Source organism: Podarcis bocagei (assembly GCF_964188305.1).
Source record: "Podarcis bocagei genome assembly, chromosome: 2".
In the NCBI taxonomy this organism is placed as follows: Eukaryota; Metazoa; Chordata; class Lepidosauria; order Squamata; family Lacertidae; genus Podarcis; species Podarcis bocagei.
The window spans coordinates 13,457,308-13,477,097 of NC_138126.1; the positions used below are offsets into that span (position 1 = coordinate 13,457,308).

The window sequence follows — 19,790 nt, forward strand, 5'->3', positions numbered from 1 at the left end:
AATCTTTTCAGGAATTGGAGATGGTGTTTATAACTGGTCCATGTTTCACAAGCATGCAGTACAGTTGGTACAGTGGTACCTCGGTTCTTAAACAAAATCCATTCCGGAAGCCCATTCGGCTTCCGAAAAGTTTGAAAACTGAGGTGCGGCTTCCCATTTGTTGCAAGAGCTTCTTGCACTCAGTGAAAGCCATGTCGTGTGTTCAGGTTCAAAAAACATTTGAAAAAGGAAGCATTTACTTCCAGTTTTTTTGTTGTTTTGGAACCAAAATTTACAACAATGGAGCCGTTCGGGAACCGAGGTTCTGCTGTAGTACAGTGGTACCCTGGTTCTCAAACTTAATCTGTTCTGGAAGTCTTTTCCAAAACCAAAGCGTTCCAAAACCAAGGCGCACTTTGCCATATAAAGTAACGCAAAATGGATTAATCCGTTACAGGCAATTAAAAGCAACCCCTAAAATAGCAATTTAACATGAATCTTGCTATCTAACGAGACCATTGATCCATAAAATGAAAGCAGTAGACCAGACTTCAATCTGCTACTCGGTATAAAAAAATGGGAGTGATTTCCTTATTGCCATTGGAGGGATGAGTGAGTGGGGTGTGTGAAGGGGGAGTTCAAATGGGAAAGGAAAGGGAGACAAGTTCTCTGAGGAGCCAGTTGGTTTCTCTCCCCGCCCCCCAGACCAGCCTTTCTGGATCCCTCCCCCCCCAGCCCCTTCTTCAGGGCTGGCCGTCCTGCGCCCTGAGGGGATATTGTGGTATTCACTTCTGGGGCCGAGTTGCTCGGCGTTGCTCTGGGGCCTGGAGTGGCGGCTGCGGGCGACACCCGGTACCGGAGGAGGGGGTGGTTGCAGTGGCAAGGCCTTCCCTCGCTCAGCGCCGGCCACTGACGACACCTAGAAGCAAAGAAAGGGGTTGTGGATGCTGCAGTCACGGTGCGGCAGAGGGACCCAGTGCCAGGGAGCGGCAGCTTGGCACAGCCTTTCTTTGCTAAGCTCCAGCCGCGGCAGCGGAATCTGTCAGCGGAGAAGGGGGTCTTGGATGCTGCAGTCACGGCGGCAGCAGAGGGACCCAGCACCAGGGTGTGGCAACTTGGCACAGCCTTCCCTCGCTTAGAGCCAGCCACGGCAGCGGAGAAAGGGGATTTTCTGCTGTGGCTGGCACTGAGCGAGGGAAGGCTGTGCTGAGCAGGCAAGGGATGGCACTGCTGCTCCCCGGCGCTGGGTCCCTCTGCTGCCACCGTGGCTGTAGCATCCACAAACCCTTTCTCTGCTGGCAGATTTCACTGCTACGGCTGGCGCTGAGCGAAGAAAGGCCGTGCCGAGATGCAGCATCCATGACCCCCTTCTCTGCTTCCGGGTGTTGCCAGTGGCCAGCGCTGAGTAAGAGAAGCCCAGGTTGGGTGGCAAGCGAGCAGGCAACGGAATTGTGGCAATCAAAACCGGAGTGCACCCCCCCGAACGGAGTATGTTTGGATTCCGAAAAAAGTTCGATAACCAGAACACTCATTTCCGGGTTAGGGTTCCAAGTAGTTCGTGAACTAAGCTGTTAAAAAACTGAGGTACCACTGTACAATAGCTTTGTAAAAGGCATTTTGGTTTCCCTGTGAATGTCCTGGTTCTAAAACACTCTGCACTTCCGTTGGGAGAAAGCTGCACTCACAGAGCTCGAGCTGGGTTTCTGCTGTCGAGCACTTAAAATCATGTCCACTGTCCCCCTAGAACGGGTCAGCAAACCTTTTCAGGAGGGGCGTCCCGAAAGCATCCCCCCTCCTGAAAGCCTCCCCGCCTATGTCACTCACGCCTCGTCTTTGGCAGCGTTGGCGTCCTCTGTCTTGGCGGGGCACAGAGCCCATGCCGCTGGCCTGGGTAGTGTAGGCAGCCTCCACACTGCAGTGGCTTCCTTCCCGCTTGGCCGCTTCCTCCTGCTTGGCCACCTTAGCGGGAAGGAAGGGGTCGTACCCAGATGCCACTGGTCTGGGTGGCGGAAACAGCCTCCGCGCCGCTGCCGCTTCCTTCCTGCTCGGCCACCTCAGCGGGAAGGAAGGGGTGGCACCCAGGTGCCGCTGGCCTGGGCAGCCTCCATGCTGCCACCGCTTCCTTCTGCTCGGCTTCTTCAGTGGGAAGGAAGGAGCGGCACCCAGAGGCATCCATGGCTTCTGATTGGCTGCAAGAGCTTCCTGCAGCCAATCAGAAGTTGTGCTGTGCTGCGTCACGGAAGTCAGTCTCAATGTGGCAAGGCCTCTGCACTGTGCCTGTTTAGCGCGGGGACTGACTGAGCGGGCAGCAGGGTCTGCAAGGTTCGCGAGCTGAATGAGCCCGATGGGCCATATCCGGCTCGCGGGCCTTAGTTTGACGACCTCTGCCTTAGAAGGTCAAAAAGCATTTTGGAAGTTAGGAAGGGTCACCTCTGATATTGTTAAGCTCCCCAGCTGAGAGTAATTTTTTTCTGTAATGTCTTTTATCAGCATCCAGTGTTGGTGCATAAGCTCTTAGAATAGTAGCCTGTTGGTTTTCAGCGAGTTTTATTCGAAGGGTTAAAACTCGCTCAGGTTACAGACTCTGCTAACCCAGAAATAGTACCTCGGGTTAAGAACTTTGCTTCAGGATGAGAACAGAAATTGTGCTCTGGCGGCGCGGCAGCAGCAGGAGGCCCAATTAGCTAAAGTGATGCTTCAGGTTAAGAACAGTTTCAGGTTAAGAATGGACGTCCGGAACGAATTAAGTACTTAACCTGAGGTACCACTATATAGAGATCCTTGTAAATAACTCAGTTTTTGAAGACCATTCCAATCCTCTTTTGACCTACAACTAACCTCTGGGCCCATAACCTGTTGGGAATCTGGTATCTCACACACAGAGAGAGCGAGAGTGCAGTAGTGTGGATCTTGGTCTTGCTCTTGCATGCAGCAAAAAACTACACAGAAAGCAGGGTCAGTAAGGTCCATATGCTCTTACAGCTGATGAAGTAACAGATAAAGTGGTACCTTGGGATGCGAACGGGATCCATTCTGGAGCCCCGTTTGTATCCGGAATGGAATGCAGGATGCGTCTGTTCGTGCGCGGGTCGCGTTTCTCCGCTACCGTGTGTGCGTGTGACGTCATTTTGAGCGTCTGCGCATGCACGAGCGGCGGAACCCAGAAGTAACGCGCTCCTCAAACGCGCAACTCGAACGTGCTCAACCCGAAGCGCATTCAACTCGAGGTATGACTGTACAGCAAACAACTCTGGACAAAGTTGTGCAATGTAAAAAGAATAAGTTCCAGCTTTCAGTCTAGTTCAGACACATCTACATAGTTTCCCCATTGCTCTAATTCCAAGACTCCAAAAGCACAACTGACACACATTAATCACACAAATGTAGCTTGAGTTCTGTGACATTACCACAGAAACCGGCTCATTTGACCTTGCACTGGTGATTTCCTCGCTCATTGGGAAATTAGCTCCTTTTCATGCTCAGCTATTCCAATATGTTGGGTGTTGGGTGTGTGCACCACAAAAGCTCAGTGGTTAAATTCTCCACAGGAAACAGCTGTTTAGCAGAGTTGTTTTTATTAGGCCAAGACCAACACACTATTTATAGATCTTGCACGTCATATTCTTTCTCTGAGCCCAGAGCAGGTTCCTTGCTTCAAAGTCCTTGCCCTGACAGAGTCCACAAGTCCTGAGATCAGCTGCTTTCAAAGCTGCTTTCCTGCAACTCTTTACAAAGTCTTCAGTTTTCCACACTACTCCATACTCTGTGCTATCCCATATGGAATGCTGTAACTTGAGCTCCTTATCTACATGCCAGTTCTTCCCGGCAATACTGATAAGGCAGTCACAAGAAGCCTGCAGCGACATTGTTGGGAATGATTCATCTGATTACTTTTTTTAAAAAATCCCACGACATTTCCCCCCATTACATTTTTTCTTTTTTCTTTACTTCCCCCCTTTTATGCCCACTTGTGCTCTAAACATCTTGGAACCTTAAAGCAAGAGGGATGTGTTCCATGAGGAAACACTTCGGATTTTCCTGACAGATTTTTTCTGGAAAGTACAGATAGCGATAGCGAGTGCGTGTCTCATCTTGACAGGAATCCTGTTCCACAGAACAGGCCTCCCTTTCCCAGACTTTGACTGTGAAATAGATTTACCTCACACAATTCACAAACACCGCTTCATTTTTTTAATTAAAAGGGGGGTTGTGGGCTTGTTTCTAAGAAAGGAGCTAGGACTGTTTCCAAGTGTTTTGTTTTGTTTTTTTGCTGATAACTGACCGGAAAATGTGGAATAAATAGATTTCCAAATGTTTCCTGTTGTGTTCATATGTGTCACTTAAAATTGTTACCTGGGAGCATTTGGATTTCAAACCTTTTCAGGCTATGGTGTATTAACAGGCTTGGAAATACAGTGGTGCCCCGCAAGACGAATGCCTCGCAAGACGGAAAACCCGCTAGACGAAAGGGTTTTCCGTTTTTGAGCTGCTTCGCAAGACGATTTTCCCTATGGACTTGCTTCGCAAGACGAAAACATCTTGCGAGTGTTCCGATTTTTTCCACTCCCCCCCCTTTTTCTAAGCCGCTAATAGCCTTTTAGCCGCTAATCCGCTAAGCCTTTAATAGCCGCTAAGCCTTTAATAGCCGCTAAACCGCTAATAGCGCTAATCCACTAAGCCGCTAATAGGGTTGCTTCACAAGACGAAAAAAACGCTAGACGAAGAGACTCGCGGAACAGATTAATTTCGTCTTGCGAGGCACCACTGTAAATAGTTGTTGGAGATCTTGAAGTTGCAATAACTTCCATCTCAAAATAGAAATGGTGGCATTGAGGCCTGTTTTCCTAACTGACTTGTTCTCCTCAGCTCTGGTTCTCCATGACCCTCTTTCATTCTTGGCCAACAGCTGGCCCAACAGGAATAGTGTTTTGGGTAAAGCTTTTAATAGGATAGAGGTAAATTAGTGGAGGTGTACTACAAAAGGTATTGTGGTTTGGTGAGGAGGATAGCACCCTTTGTTGTTAGTACAGAAGGAAACCTTGTGGCTGAGGTGGAATATTTTTGAAGAACCGGCTAAACTCCAAAGCAATACATCAACAAACGTGGAGTCCCTGCAGTGGCAAAACAAGCCTCCCTCAGATTCTCCCCATCTCACAGCACCTGAGGCTGTTTTTAATCAGTGGCCCATTTCTTTGCCTTTTCCCTGGCAATGTAGAATGTCCTTAACTTTGCTGTATGTGAAACAGCAACTATCAGTTGCTTCAGATTACAGTGGTACCTCCAGTTTCGAACGGGATCCGTTCTGGAGGCCTGGCTGCATCCCAAAAACTTCGTAACTGGAGGTGCCCTTCTGTGTGCACGCACGACACGATTGAGTGCTTCTGCGCACGCATGTGTGGTGAAACCCGGAAGTATACACTTCTGGGGTTGCTGCATTCACAACCTGAGGATTATGAGGGTCCCCTGTACTTGCAAAGACATATCTTTTTGCTTAGGCTTTCCCTGACATATTACTGTATTTCTCTCTTCATCCTGCATTTATTTGTTTCTAGAATGCTGTTTTTATGATTCTGGCTTTTTTGTACTTGGGTTTTAGGATTCTTTTTAATAAAAAAAATACTAAGTGGCTTATAAATGTGTTTTAGATAAATAAAGTGAATTATTGAATCTGTTTTCAAAGCCGCTGAGGGTGCAAACATTCAGCAGGTGTGAAGGTTTCAGCCACTGGACGAAAAAGAAATGTGCAAAAAGCATCAGAGCAGAGCCTGTGAAAAAGAGAAAACAAAATGGCTGCTCTTGTCTTCCTACAATTGCCAGGGAAAGCCAAGCGCAAACAAAGAGGAATTGTTCAAGGGAAGCTTTTTCCTGGTGTGACGAATTGTTCTGTGCCTGTTTAAAAGGCAATAAAACTTCTCAGCCAAACAGAGACAGAAGGTTTTAAACTGTTGACTGGTTATCGCCTCCTACACATTACAGGAAGTCATCCATATTGCACATATAAGACAAAATGCAACCTATAAGTTTGCTAAATACCATTATATGTTAAATTTAACCTTATTCCAGCAGAGTCCTAATTTCTGTGAAAGCTTTGTACAAACTTCTATTTTTAGCGGTTTTGTCCATATGTCTGCAAACACTTATTCAGTAGCACAGTATACCAGTTCAATTTCACTTTGCTGAATCATATACACGTTTAAACTTAATGTCAATATGTTTTGTTCTCTTGTGCATCTCTGCAAAGCTAATACATGCCTAATTGTACACTTTTATAGCATTTTGCACTTGCATGCCTATGCCAGGTAACAAGCTTTTAAAGCAAGTTACCACATGACACGCAGGGGACAGACTTATGCACTTGAGTGCTACAGATTTCTGCCAGATTCTGCTTCTTGCTAAACCAATCTATGATTGATTACACATGATCACTATGCCTGATGTGGACTTCCAGCTCATCAGAACCTTGTGCTGAGACTTTTAAATTGCAGTCGACTGTGCTGTTCGTGTATCTGGTTATTTTGTTTGACTGCACACCGGTCTTTTTCAGTAGGGCAATCTTCTAAATATTCCTACTGCACTGCTTATATCAGTTCTTGAAATATTACTCAAAATGCACAGTGAATTAATTGTGCATCTGTACCTTTCAGGCTGTTGAAAAGCTTTGCTTTCAACATTTTTCTGAAAATCAGTTACCATAGGAGTTTTAACAATTTACAATATGCCACGTTCAGTGCTTCTAACAATTGGATCTTGCCTTTTAATTCAGACAAAAGCTTTCATTGCTTTCATCTTTACTTTTTCAGATTCAGCATTCTGATCGGCTTGTGAATAAAAAGACAATGTCATCTACATAAAACAAAACCAGATTCTTGCAGCTGTACTATGGGAGGGGGAAACTCTTTCTGCCAACTTGGGGAGAATTAATCCTTTTTTCACGTTCCTTAGCAGGGAGATGTACTTCAACAACATCCAGACAACACCATAACGTGCTGCTGAAATAAATAATAAAAATAAAAATTTCTTTTTCTTTCATGCAGGCAGGAGTTCCACTTAACTTCCAGAAACACTCCCCCATCCCCTCTGGCCTCTTCTTTAGATGATGGTTTTGAAGAACGGACCAATTGTTGAGTACCCTGGAAGTTGCTATTGAAATATTGGCAGGACCAACCTTTTAATATCGCTTCACAGGTGGGGCAGGCAACCCAAGACCAGGACAATATCTCAAGCTATCAGCAGGCACATAGCTGTGAAATTTGGGTTTCCTAAAAGCAAAGAGCAGATATGGAGAAAGCTTCGGACGGCTCGGGCAAAGTCCCCCAAATTGTACAGGTTATGTACTTTAAAGGGCCCCAAAGGCCTGCTTCTCAGCCGCCTGAAACTGGTCTGCCCCAGCAACAGGAAGCTCAGTGGCAAGAATTCCTGAATGCACTGCAGCCGCCTCACGCGGGAAGGGCAAATTCATTGCCCACAGAGCAGGTGCCATGGGACGACGCCAGGACATTCCTCTCCGCCTTTGAGCAAGTTGCCGAAGCCTGCCGGTGGCCGCGAGAAGAGTGGGTGGGCCGCCTTCTGCCGGCGCTGAGAGGCGGCATGGAGCAGTTCTTTTGCCAGCTGGATCCCAGGGACAGGACTGACTTCCTGAAGGTGAAGATCGCCCTCCTTCGAGCAGACGCCATCCGCAGGGAGTCTAAGCGCCAGCACTTCCGACAGTGCCGCTACCAGGAGCTGGAAGGGCCGCGAAGAATTTACAACCAGCTGAAAGAACTCTGTCGCCAATGGTTGAAGCCGGACAAGTACACGAAGGAACAGATCCTGGAGTTGATAATCCAGGAGCAGCTCCTGGCCATGTTGCCACCTGAAGTCCAGAGCTGGGTGAAGGAGTGTGGGCCAGAAGACTGTATTGAGATGGTGGCTTTGGCAGAGGATTTCCTGATGGGGCGCCGCTCTGCCAGGGCATGGGTCAGGCAGGTGAGAGATGAGTATTTAATATTCCTTGAGTGCCCAGTGGGTGGGGAGTGTCCAGAAGAACATGGCCTGTGCTGTGCTACTACACATTTGCCACTTGTTAATCCCCTGCCTGTCAATTTGCAGATTTTTTCAAGGTGACTTACAGGCAACACCAGAAGCCTCCTAATATGGCTGTTTGTGGTAGATGGTTGTGTGGGAGTGAGGAGACAGGCCAGCTGAAGCAAGCTTGGTGCTCCGGTAGTTACATATATGTTTCAGACAGATTTTTAAACCTGTAATCAGAGCTTGCATAAAGAAATATTTGGTTTGATTTTGATTTGTACAGTGGTGCCTCGCAAGACGAAATTAATTCGTTCCGCAATTCTCTTCGTCTTGCGGGTTTTTCGTCTTGCGATGCACGGTTTCCCATAGGAATGCATTGAAAATCAATTAATGCGTTCCTAGGGAAACCGCCTTCAGACCAGGTCCGGGGACAGTCTGTCCCCGGACCTCTTCTGAAGGCTGGGGGGGGGGACAAGGGCTTTTCTTCCCACCCCCAGCATTTTTAAAAACCCTGGGACAGCGGAGGACTTCTCCGCTGTCCGGGCGATCTTAAAATGCTGGCGGGCGGCATTTTAAAATCGCCCTGGACAGCGGAGGACTTCTCCGCTGTCCGGGGCGATTTAAAAGCCCCTGGGAAGGCAGGCAGGGGGGAGCAAAGACTTTCGCCCCCTGCCCGCCTTCAGAAGGTGTTCCCACCCCCCCGCCCGGCTTCGCAGCAGCGCTACGAAGCCCGGCAGCTGGGGCAGCTGTTCCCGCCCCCCTCCCCCCTTCGGAACATCGTTCCGAAGTGGGGCGGCTGGGGCAGCTGTTCCCGCCCCACCTCCCCACTTCGGAACAGCGTTCGGAAGTGGGGCGGATGGGGCAGCTGTTCCCGCCCCACCTCCCCCCTTCGGAACATCGTTCCGAAGTGGGGCGGCTGGGGCAGCTGTTCCCGCCCCACCTCCCCCCTTCGGAACAGCGTTCCGAAGTGGGGCGGATGGGGCAGCTGTTCCCGCCCCCCCTCCCCCCTTCGGAACATCGTTCCGAAGTGGGGCGGATGGGGCAGCTGTTCCCGCCCCACCTCCCCCCTTCGGAACAGCGTTCCGAAGTGGGGCGGATGGTGCAGCTGTTCCCGCCCCACCTCCCCCCTTCGGAACATCGTTCCGAAGTGGGGCGGATGGGGCAGCTGTTCCCGCCCCACCTCCCCACTTCGGAACATCGTTCCGAAGTGGGGCGGATGGGGCAGCTGTTCCCGCCCCACCTCCCCCCTTCGGAACAGCGTTCCGAAGTGGGGCGGATGGGGCAGCTGTTCCCGCCCCACCTCCCCACTTCGGAACAGCGTTCCGAAGTGGGGCGGATGGGGCAGCTGTTCCCGCCCCACCTCCCCACTTCGGAACAGCGTTCCGAAGTGGGGCGGATGGGGCAGCTGTTCCCGCCCCCCCTCCCCCCTTCGGAACATCGTTCCGAAGTGGGGCGGATGGGGCAGCTGTTCCCGCCCCCCCTCCCCCCTTCGGAACATCGTTCCGAAGTGGGGCGGCTGGGGCAGATGTTCCCGCCCCACCTCCCCCCTTCGGAACATCGTTCCGAAGTGGGGCGGATGGGGCAGCTGTTCCCGCCCCCCTCCCCCCTTCGGAACATCGTTCCGAAGTGGGGCGGCTGGGGCAGATGTTCCCGCCCCACCTCCCCACTTCGGAACATCGTTTTAAAATGCTGGGGGTCGGCAGCGAACGCTCCCGACCCCCAGCATTTTAAAACCTCCCCGGGACAGAGACTTCTCTGCTGTCCCTTGGAGATTTTAAAATGCTGGGGGTCGGCAGCGAACGCTTCGCTCCCGCCCGCCAGCATTTTAAGATCGCCCGGGGCAGGTGGGGGGAAGGCAGGCGGGGGGGAGCAAAGACTTTTGCCCCCCGCCGGCCTTCAGAAGAGGTCCTCTTCTGAAGGCCGGCTGTGGGCGAAAGTCTTTGCTCCCGACCGCCAGCATTTCCCTATGGGCTTTCGTCTTGCGATGCAAGCCCATAGGGAAATTCGTCTTGCGAAGCGCCTCCAAAACAGAAAACCCTTTCGTCTTGCGGGTTTTCCGTCTTGCGAGGCATTCGTCTTGCGGGGTACCACTGTATTAAGCAACTTGGAGGGAAATGGCTTCTTCTAGATCACTGGTCTTTGGCTCTCTCACTCTCCTTGCACCTACCTTAAACGGTAGTGGGAAGTAGATACCACTGTTTTTGGGGGAGGGGCAGTAGCCAATATGGCCGATGGCCAGGGGTGATAGGAGTGTAGCATCTGGAGGGTTCCCATGACATTCAGACTGTGATACTCGTTTCAGGCTTTTTGAGCTGTCAATACATTGCGACTCCTCGGCCGCCACCAGCACAGCGCACCTCGCCCTAGGGAATCACAATGCATTGCCAGCTCAAAATGGCCTTGATCAGCTGAGAGACAGGTTGTTTAAGGAAGTCTGCTTCACAGCTGATCAAGCCCCCTGCCTCCGGCTCATGCGAGCCGAAGGCAAGGGGCAGCTTGTTTAAACTACTCTGCTGAGGGGCACATGCGCAGCTGCCCGCACCTCAGCAGAACAGGTTAACGCCCCCTCCGGGCTTGATCAGCTATGGGGTGGGCAGGTGGCTACCCACCCCTCAGTTTTTCAAGCCCCTGTACCGCTCTAGCTCCCACAAGCAGAGCGCTATAGGGTAGGACTAGGCAGTTTCAGACATCGTGATATATCAGTACCTCACAATATTTAGCTGCTGATATATCACAATGTTGAAAACCACCTATTGCTCAGCCCTAATGGACAACCTGTAACCCACCAGATGTTGGACTTCATCTCCCATCAGCCAGCACGGTAATGGGCTGGGGATGATGGGAGTTTGAGTCCAGCAACATTCAGAGACCCTCACAGGTTTCGCCATCCCCTTGGCAACACTTGTCTGGAGGACTAAGAAAGTAGAACCAGTGAAGTCAGTTGGCTCTACTGATACTATCCTCCTAAATTAAGTGGCAGAAGAACAAGGTCTTGCCTATGAGACTTATCCAGATCTTACTGCTGTTGGCCAACAATGTGCAAATTAAAAAAATAATGGAGGTGGAGGGAGGTGGTAGCTGAAAAGCTTAAGAAGGTGCTCCCTGGATAATTAGGCTTGGTGGGATACAGTGCTACATTTTAATATTGATACTGACAGAAACTTGATGGTGAGGATCCTATTGTGGGGGCATGCTCCCTTTTCTCCCTTGCAGGAGGGAGAACCTGTTCTTATTTATTATTTAGTTCATGAAATTTATATTCTGCTCAGTTTTAAAGAAAAAGGACAGCCTCAAAGCTGTTTACAAACAGATCATCGTTAAGAAAAAAAAAATTATCTCATCAACTTTCTAAGTACCGTATTTTTTGTCCTATAGGACGCTCCGTCCCATAGGACGCACCTAGTTTTTTTGGGGGGAAATAAAGGGGGGAAAATTCCCTTTATTTCCCCCCCTAAAGCAGGTCGGGGAAACCGAACCAGGTCGAGGAACAGCGGGATGGCGGCGCTGCGCCTCCCTGCTGTCCCCCGAGCTTGTGGGGCTGGCCCATGTCTGCCCGGTGCGAGGGGTGCTCTGCTTCAGGGCGCCCCGCCCACTGGGCAGCAGGCTGCGATCCGCAGCGTGGGGAGCCCTCCGGGGAACTCCTGCAGGGCTCCCCACGCTGCGGATGTTTGCCCGGCGCACGGGGCGCTCTGCTTCAGGGCGCCCCGCCCGCCGGGCAGCAGGCTGCTATCCGCAGCGTGGGGAGCCCTGCGGGGGCCTCCCACAGGGCTGCCTAGGCTGCGGGTGTGTTCCCGAAGCGCCGGGCGCTCTGCTTTCAGGGCGCTCCGGGAAGCAGGCTACTATCTGCAGCCTAGACATCCCTGCGGGACCTCCCACAGGGCTGCCTAGGCTGCGGATATGTTCCCGAAGTGCCGGGCGCTCTGCTTTCAGGGCGCCCAGCGCTCCGGGAGGCAGGCTGCTATCCGCAGCCTAGACAGCCCTGCAGGAACTCCCGCAGGGTTGCCTAGCCTGCGGATGTGTTCCCGAAGCCTGGAGAGCGAGAGGGGTCGGTGCGCACCGACCCCTCTCGCTCTCCAAGCTTCAGTGAAAGCCTGCATTCGCCCCATAGGACGCACCCAGATTTCCCCTTCATTTTTGGAGGGGAAAAAGTGCGTCCTATAGGGCGAAAAATACGGTATATCCTGTCATCTGTGCACCGGTGATGCCCCAGACTTGACTTGCCGTAGTCAGTGTTTAGTAAACAAAAGCTACCTTTCTTTTGGAAAGAATCAAGACCGTGTTTAATATTTCCTGTTCGTTCCTTTTTGCAGTAATAAGAGTAAGCCAAAATAGCCTGGTGGTGGTGGTGGTGGTGGTAAAACAGCCCCACTAAATTAAAACCAGGTGTTTATTAGTCTTTGGTGCACTAGTTAATAATTTGCAGATTTAAAATGTACAGTCCAGGTTAACTGAATTCAGGTTGAATCCAGACTCGAGTCATACTTGAAGAAGACCCACTGACTGCAGTAGTCACCTTCCCCGTTAATTTCAGTGGATCTACTTGTGAGGATGAGCGACAAGGAGTAGACAAGGCAGCCACATAAATTAAAACGTTTTCAGTTTTGACGGGGGGAAATGGAAGCAAGAGGGCACCACAGTGGTGCCGTTTATCTGTAGGCTTCCAATGACTCATCTTTGTTGCTTTGATCAGGTGCCAGGCACAAACTCCCTGGAGGCAGAGGTGGCTCTGCCAGATGCCGCTCAAAGACAGCTCTACGCGGGGGTCAGCCCGAATGTCATGTCTGCAATGGGTAAGGAGTTGGAGATGCTCTTTTCTGGCAGTATGGTATAGAATGCTCTAAATAATCCACCCCAACATGTTTCAGTTTGGAATAAATGGCAATCCTTGAAACTATAGCAACTGGATTGTGCTTCAGGGGCCACGGGGACATGATAGAGGGGGAGGGGCCAAAAGGTTCTCCCCTCTATGTGTGAGGGTAACCACACCTGAAAAAGACAGGTGAATGAAGGGATAGAGGAAACCATTCCACCTGAAGGCCAGGTTTATCAAATGCTTTAGAATAGGATGAGATTTGTTTAGAAATTTGTCCACACTACCCAGATGGCAGGAAGAAAATACGAGTTGATCTAACAATATTAATGCATTCTTTTTGTTGTGAAATGGATGAGGCCAGTGAGAATACTGGGGAAACCATTGTTCTTCTTTCCATTATTATACCAGTTGGTTGTATTGATCATGTCTTGTTTGGGTGATTCCCATTGAGGCAACCTGTTGGCCACTGTGAGAGACAGGAGACTGGTCCGGATGGGCCTTGGATTTGATTCAGCCAAGCTGTTCTTAATTCTTCTTTGTTTTTGATGTCTTCCCCCGCTCCTGTGTTTTGCAGCCAATGAAATGGCATCCATGAGGAACTCTGCTATGGTAGTACCTCCTGACGGGCAGGGAATGACTGGTGTTAGGCCAACTGAGGTATGTGAAAGTTTGATAATGGTTTCATTCAAGGCCTCTCTTTTTTGGCAGGAACTCTCAGGAGCAGAGTTCTGGAACCTTTTCCCCCCTCAAAAAAATCCATTTTATTACAGTCGTACCTTTGTTCTCAAACAGAATGCCTTATGGGAGTCCGTTCAACTCCTGGAACCATTCAAAAACCAAAGCATGGCTTCTGATTGGCTGCAGGAGCGTCCTGCAGCTAATCGGAAGCCGGGCCGGACGTTCAGCTTCTGAAAATCATTCAAAAAACGGAACACTCCCTAGTTTTGATCATTTGGGAGCTGAGGCACAGCTGTATTATTATTATTTAAACCTGATTGGCTGGCTCTCCACTCAGCCAATTGCAAGGGGGCGGCCCACGAGGGCCTAGCAGTCCTCATTTTCACCACGTGCATTTTCCTGAAGCAGTCCTAGTTTGTTTCCGCTGCCAGCTGACAATTGCTAAGGCTCCCATTTTGCACAGTAGAGCCTGCGATCCCAGATCAGGTGAGTGCGGTGATGAAACAGTCTGAAACAGATCAGCCGCGTTGCATCAGCTGGACTTCTCGACCTGGAATGAAAAACACGTTAGACATCACAACTTTACAGCTTTTCATTTCCACAGTCCAGGGGCTATGCGCCTTCAAGGAATCTCCACTCGACTGGTGGATCAAATCCTTCTGTGGTGTACACGTGGTGAACCAGTTCCATCTTCCACAAAGGTGTGCCTCCACCTCAGAATCTAGCACAAAAGATTCTTGCACCTCTGCTCTGGAACACCTAGTCACCACCTCTGCGCTGAAGCTCTGCATCTCTGTCCTTGCTTCATGTTGCAAATGCTGCAAACTGTCCGGGCTTTTGGAATCTCGTCCAAACTTCTCACAGTACAAACTTTCCACTGCTTCAACCACAGCAGCGCCACCTGCTGGTTGCAGTGATGGTTCAGATGACGTCACAGTCAGTTCCCCTTCCATTCTGGAGAGTCCTCCCCCCGAACAGGAAACAATGCAACTTCCCTCCAAAACGCCTCCAAACACGACTGGAGGAAAAACGCCCGCCCATTCCCACTCCCCACAGTCATCAATGTAATCCAAAAAATATTTAAGAGCATATTTCAAAGTCCCTCCGAAGTTAAGAACCTCCTCAGCTCCAGACTCCCCCTGGCCCACTCCAACTTCAATCTTCAAAAACAGCGGCTTATGCTCCTGCGGGGCCTCGGATCTCTCCATTTGTATTATTTGAGGTGCAACCGCAACTTCCTCCATTATCTTCTGCACTTGCCCCATCAATACAGGTCCCTGAATGGTTTCTGTAGCAATATTCCCTGTTTGTCCACAGTTATTGACCACAACAGTCATCAAATCCGTTTTCTCATTCATCAAATCCATCTTCTCATGCATCTGTTCCAACAAAGCACTTGTCTTGCATAAAGCAAGCACCAAAACTTCCTCCCAGCTCATTTTTTCGAGGTCAAAAGGACTGGTCCCACGATCTTAATCTCACAGCTGTAGAGTCCTCAAGTAGACTGCAGCAACAATTTAACAAGCTCCCTCTAGAGGAGACAATTTCTATTTGTATCCATCTTTTTAAGGCAAGTCCAACAAAGGAAAATTGCTTTCATTTTTCAGATATTTTGTTTCTTTAGAATGCAAAAGGCAACATTGGAATCAGTTTATTTCGCTTCTTTAGCTATCTGTCAAAGTATTCCATTCACAGTCAGTGAACCTCTCCAACAATTTCTGTCTCTAACCCCCCGTTCCCAGGTTTGAGACGGTGGAAGCTTATCTTTCTTCGCTTCCTCTCCTGCAGGCTTAAACAAAGACACCCCCCCTTTTCTCCTGCTTCCAAGGGGGTTTTAGTAGTTATAAATGAAGGAAATTTAGACTTTTTAAACGACTTTCCAGACTTTAGCTTACAAGGTTTTTGCTTCAGTCTATGTACAAAAAGCGGAAGGCGGACTTCCTGTTTGAACCTTCCCTCTTTGGTGCCAAATTAGGGTATTTCTTGATCCAATTTTCTGTTTCTACTCATGGGTACTTGTTTTAAATCCAATTGTCCACAGGAAAAAGTCAACGCTCTCCGGCAATGGCTGTGCGACTTCACTCTGTGAAAGTAGCAATCAGTTCGCAGCACCGCGCCGCTCACCCCACTTCACTCCGGAACCCCGAAATGGGGTTTCCCGTGAGTAGGGGAGGCGCTCCTGGTGCCCTGCTGAACCCCACGTTCCCAGGCTTCCTCCACCTGGGATTTCTAGCGGGTCCCGCCATTCGCCGATGGCGCTAACCCGGAAGTCCGACTCTGCTTCTATCCAGAAGCGGAAGACCAACTCCCAGTAACTCCACCCGGTTACACAGAGAACACTGAGAACTGGCTGAGACTTCCTGTCTCACACTCAGGGACATCACATGTTGCCAACAATGTAGCTGCTTGCTCGCAGCTGGTGGGAACTGAAATCCCAACACTTTGGGCCTCAGGAAACAATGCCTCCCAGATCATGTGGGCATCTGAGACAGCAAAGTCCAGCCGGCATCTTCGATAGTCCGTCGCCATATTGGAACGTCCAAGTGTGTCGCAGATGAAATTCCTGCCGAGCACACACGATGGCTGTTGGCATCAGACACAGCATCAAACTGCTTTTGCAGCTTCGGGAACAAAACCACTGCTCCTCCACATTCCCAAACAACACAGGGAATGCATCAGAAGATTCTGTCTTCTCAAAGTTCATGCCTGCTACTTCAACGCAGCACCGGGGAAATTTCCCGCTCCCCCATAGCTGATGCTTCACATCCAGCTATTGTTTTGACAAAGCTTGCCGCTGCACAAATCTGCTTCATAAGCATCGGGGTATTTCCTCCCTTCGTAGCACATAAATCAGGACTACATTCTCGGCACAGACCTGCCGCATCAGGTATGTAACTCAGGGACTTTGGATTCTACCCTTTCAAAAGGTCCATTTCGCAGCTTAGTCCAAGCTGAAACAACTTTTACTGTCCTTATCAGACAGCTATAAATCAAGCCTTCTTCGTGCGTGAGCTACTTTGGCAGCTGCACAAAACATTCCAGCCTGCCTACGTTACTTTAGTTGCTTTTTTACTCACTGTCTGTCTCCGAAGAGGCTTGCTTCATGCTGCCGGTTCCATAAACAGCCCTCTTTCTTCCTCTGCTGGCATTGGGTCTGTGGCCCCGATCCCTGGGCCCGTAACCGTTGTCAGGAGTTCAGCCTACACTTGAGTAGGACCCTGGCAGAGACACATGCCCTACTGGCATGCTCCCTCCCTCCTGATCTTTTGGGAGCTTCAAAAGTTTTCTTCAGCCTGAACATCAGAGTACCCGATGCCAACCAACACCGGCACACTTAGGGATCTGCAGAGTTTGCGCATCTTGCGTGACAGACCCCAGCAACTCAGCATTTTGGCTAATCTACTTTATTTACACACACAGAGCACTGCAACATGGCTCCCTCTCTCTGTAGCATCAGACAGCAAAGAGAAAAAGTACAAAGGACAATAGTCCCACTTCACGGAACACAGGAACACAAACATTCTGTTTCCATCACTTCCCACTCTGGAGTAAAAACACATACCATCATGTAAAAGACAGTAATCCTATGACTGCAAGCATGGAGCAGGAATTCTGACACCCCCCCCCCCCCGAGAAAACCACTGGTTTCATTGGCTAGAGGCAGAGCTGTAGTCTTAATTTGAGGCTGGGGGCTTTTTTACTTGGTGACTTCTGAGATACAGACTCTACTCCCAGGAAAGTTTTTCTGGCACTTGCATTGTTACTGTTTTTTAAGGCGCCAGATTAAGACGCTTTTATTTTCTCAGGCATTTTAAAACAAACTTACTTTGTAGATCTAGTGGGAAAGGAACCAACATTTTCTAACAATGCAGCTGTCCTGTTCATTCTTCTGTCTGGTAAAAAGCCAAACTCCAAGTATATGTGGCAATACACTTCCCTTTGATAATTGGTGTTTTCTGTTAGTTTTGCGGGAGTTTGGAAGAGAAGTTTTTTCATGCTTTCAGTGCCTTCGGGTTTTGTGTGCAACTGATGGCCCATCGCCAACTAATAAATATGTACTACTTGAGACCGGGTCTGAGGCCTGCGGGAGATCTGAGAAAAGTTTGCTTTCCTGTTTCAGGAGCCTGAGGATGTGAAGAATGTGCTACCTCTCCAGAATCCTCTGCACTTAGCAATGCAAGAGAATGGCAGTAACGCCAGTGTTTCTGGTGAGTCTCTACTCCAGGGGTCCTCAAACCTTTTTAACTGGGCCCGTTCACTGTCCCTTATACACTGTTGGGGGCCGGACTATAGTTTGGAAAAAAATATGAATGAATTCCTATGCATACCACAAATTTTTTTGTAGTCCAAAAAAACACCAGGAAAAACAATACAATTTTTAAAATGAAGAATGATTTTAATCAACATCTCTTGCCCACCTCTCCGCCCTTCTGCTCGGGCCAGCCAGGCACTTCCGCACCGGCGGTCGGGGCACGAGAAAGAGGCGAAACACCACCAGGAACCTGAAGTTTAAGGTGTTTTCTCGCAGGAAAGATAACTGGGGGGCAGCAGCACGTGTGTTAGGAATAAGGTGTTGGAACCAAGGGATGGAAAGCCAACTGGACAGGCCCCAGCTGGAGCGTCTCCCTTCTCAGCCTTGCTGCTGCAGAGATCAATCAGTCATCCTCAGACATGTGCCTGCGACTCATGCTGCTGTGTCTGAGCACACGTTACTCAGCAGAGTAAACGCACAACAGATCTGGCTCGAGGCGTGGATACTAGGCTACGTTTATCGTACATAAATCAGGACATGGTTCTGGTTCAGGTTCACTAATTGGGGTTAGGGGCACGGAGGGGCTGCTCTTCTTGGAACAATCCCGCCATCCTGCATGGAAGAGTGAAAGGACCAGCCCTGCCCCCGTTCTGGGCCCGTCTACCCCACGGCCCCGGCTGCCTCCCAAAAAGGGTGCTGAAAACTCTCAGCACCAGGCTCAATATTGCCCAGGCACCCCCCCCCCAGGTGGAGACGGCCGTGCATATCCTCCTTCCTCCGAGCGGGGAAGAAACCCCCTCCGGCCACCGGTCTCTCTTCCCCTCAGACTCCACCCCTGCCTTCTTCTCCCTCTCCCTCCGTGATGCCTGCCAACCTTTACCTGGTTCCCGGCCCTGCTGCCCGGGTCCAAGTGGCTCTTCTGCTTCTAAGGTAGAGGTGGCAGCAGCAGCAGCATCGCTACCGCCCCGGAGTCAGCCAAGAGAGAAGCAGCAGCAGAGGAGGATGGAGCAGAGGGGTGAGAATGCTCTCCCTCAGCCCGCCCTTCCTTTTCCTTCCTTCTTCCTCCCCTCTTCACACCCAGCCACTCTGTCGCCTGCAGCCCATGTCCTCCCTTTCCTTCTCTTTCCCATGCCCGCCTGCTGGCCTGCCTTTCTTGCTTCCCCCCCCCCAACAGAACTTCTGAGGCCTCCCCCCAGGCAGACATTTTTGGGCTTCGGGGGCCTCAGCTCCGCCATGATCAAGGTTCCTGCTCTGTATCTCCGCGCGCAGTGGCGGCAGTGGCAACAGCAGCCTCAGCAGCAGCACTACAAAGAGCAGTGGTGATTAACCCTTCTCTGCCTGACGAGTACTGCTGCCGCCGTCGCTGCCGCCTTATTGAGGCCAGCGGCCCTCACTTTGTCTCTGTGAGGTAAAGACCTGGAGCAGGGAGAAAGCGGGCGCTTCTCCAGTGGTCGGCCTCGTCTCCCTGCCAGGTCCTGCCCGTCTCTTCTCCCCTCAGCGAGCAAGGAAGCCAGAGCCAGGAAGCCCAGGTCGGCAGGCAGCCCTGGCTCTACTTCCTCCCATAGGCGTGCTTAAGGACCTGGTCTCAAGCCAGCTTCCTTGGGAGTAAGCACCACTCTGAGCAAAACGGCAGGCCGAGTTTAGGAACCTCGCGGGCCGGATCCGGCCCTTGGGCTGTAGTTTGAGGACCCCCCTTCTACTCTTTTGGGGTATGGGGTGATCTGCAGAGTGGGTTAAGGCTCTGGTCAACGGTTATAGGGTTTCAGGCCTTCATGAATTAACTAGGGCTCTATCCTCAGGACTGAAATTTGCACTCCACCCCAGCCCAAAGAGGTGAAAGTGGCAGAGTCGTCAATTATACTGCTTTATTACAAGAAAGTGTAGACTTACAGTACAGCATGCAGAGTCTTGTTGCCTTTACAGACTTGTGATCAACACCAGAAAAGCAGGCATACGCCATGGCATGTCTACGAAACTTGGCATTCAAATACTCTTGCACAACACAATAAAAAATGTTATTCAACGAACGGAATACTGGAACACCTCCATGTCCGTGCACTG

At 50.3% G+C, this 19,790-nt stretch overlaps 1 protein-coding gene across 3 annotated transcripts in view; it reads left to right on the plus strand.

The window, feature by feature from the left end:
- LOC308580351 (uncharacterized protein) overlaps nucleotides 1-19,790 on the plus strand; it is a 55,855-nt gene that overhangs the window by 11,530 nt on the left and 24,535 nt on the right. For all 3 annotated transcript variants that reach the window (XM_081181763.1, XM_081181765.1, XM_081181764.1), the window contains exons 2-5: nucleotides 7,014-7,944; nucleotides 12,677-12,776; nucleotides 13,374-13,456; nucleotides 17,598-17,685. In XM_081181763.1, coding sequence (XP_081037889.1) covers nucleotides 7,258-7,944; nucleotides 12,677-12,776; nucleotides 13,374-13,456; nucleotides 17,598-17,685 — 958 coding nt within the window. In that variant the 5' untranslated portion in view covers nucleotides 7,014-7,257. The remainder of the gene's footprint in view (nucleotides 1-7,013; nucleotides 7,945-12,676; nucleotides 12,777-13,373; nucleotides 13,457-17,597; nucleotides 17,686-19,790) is intronic.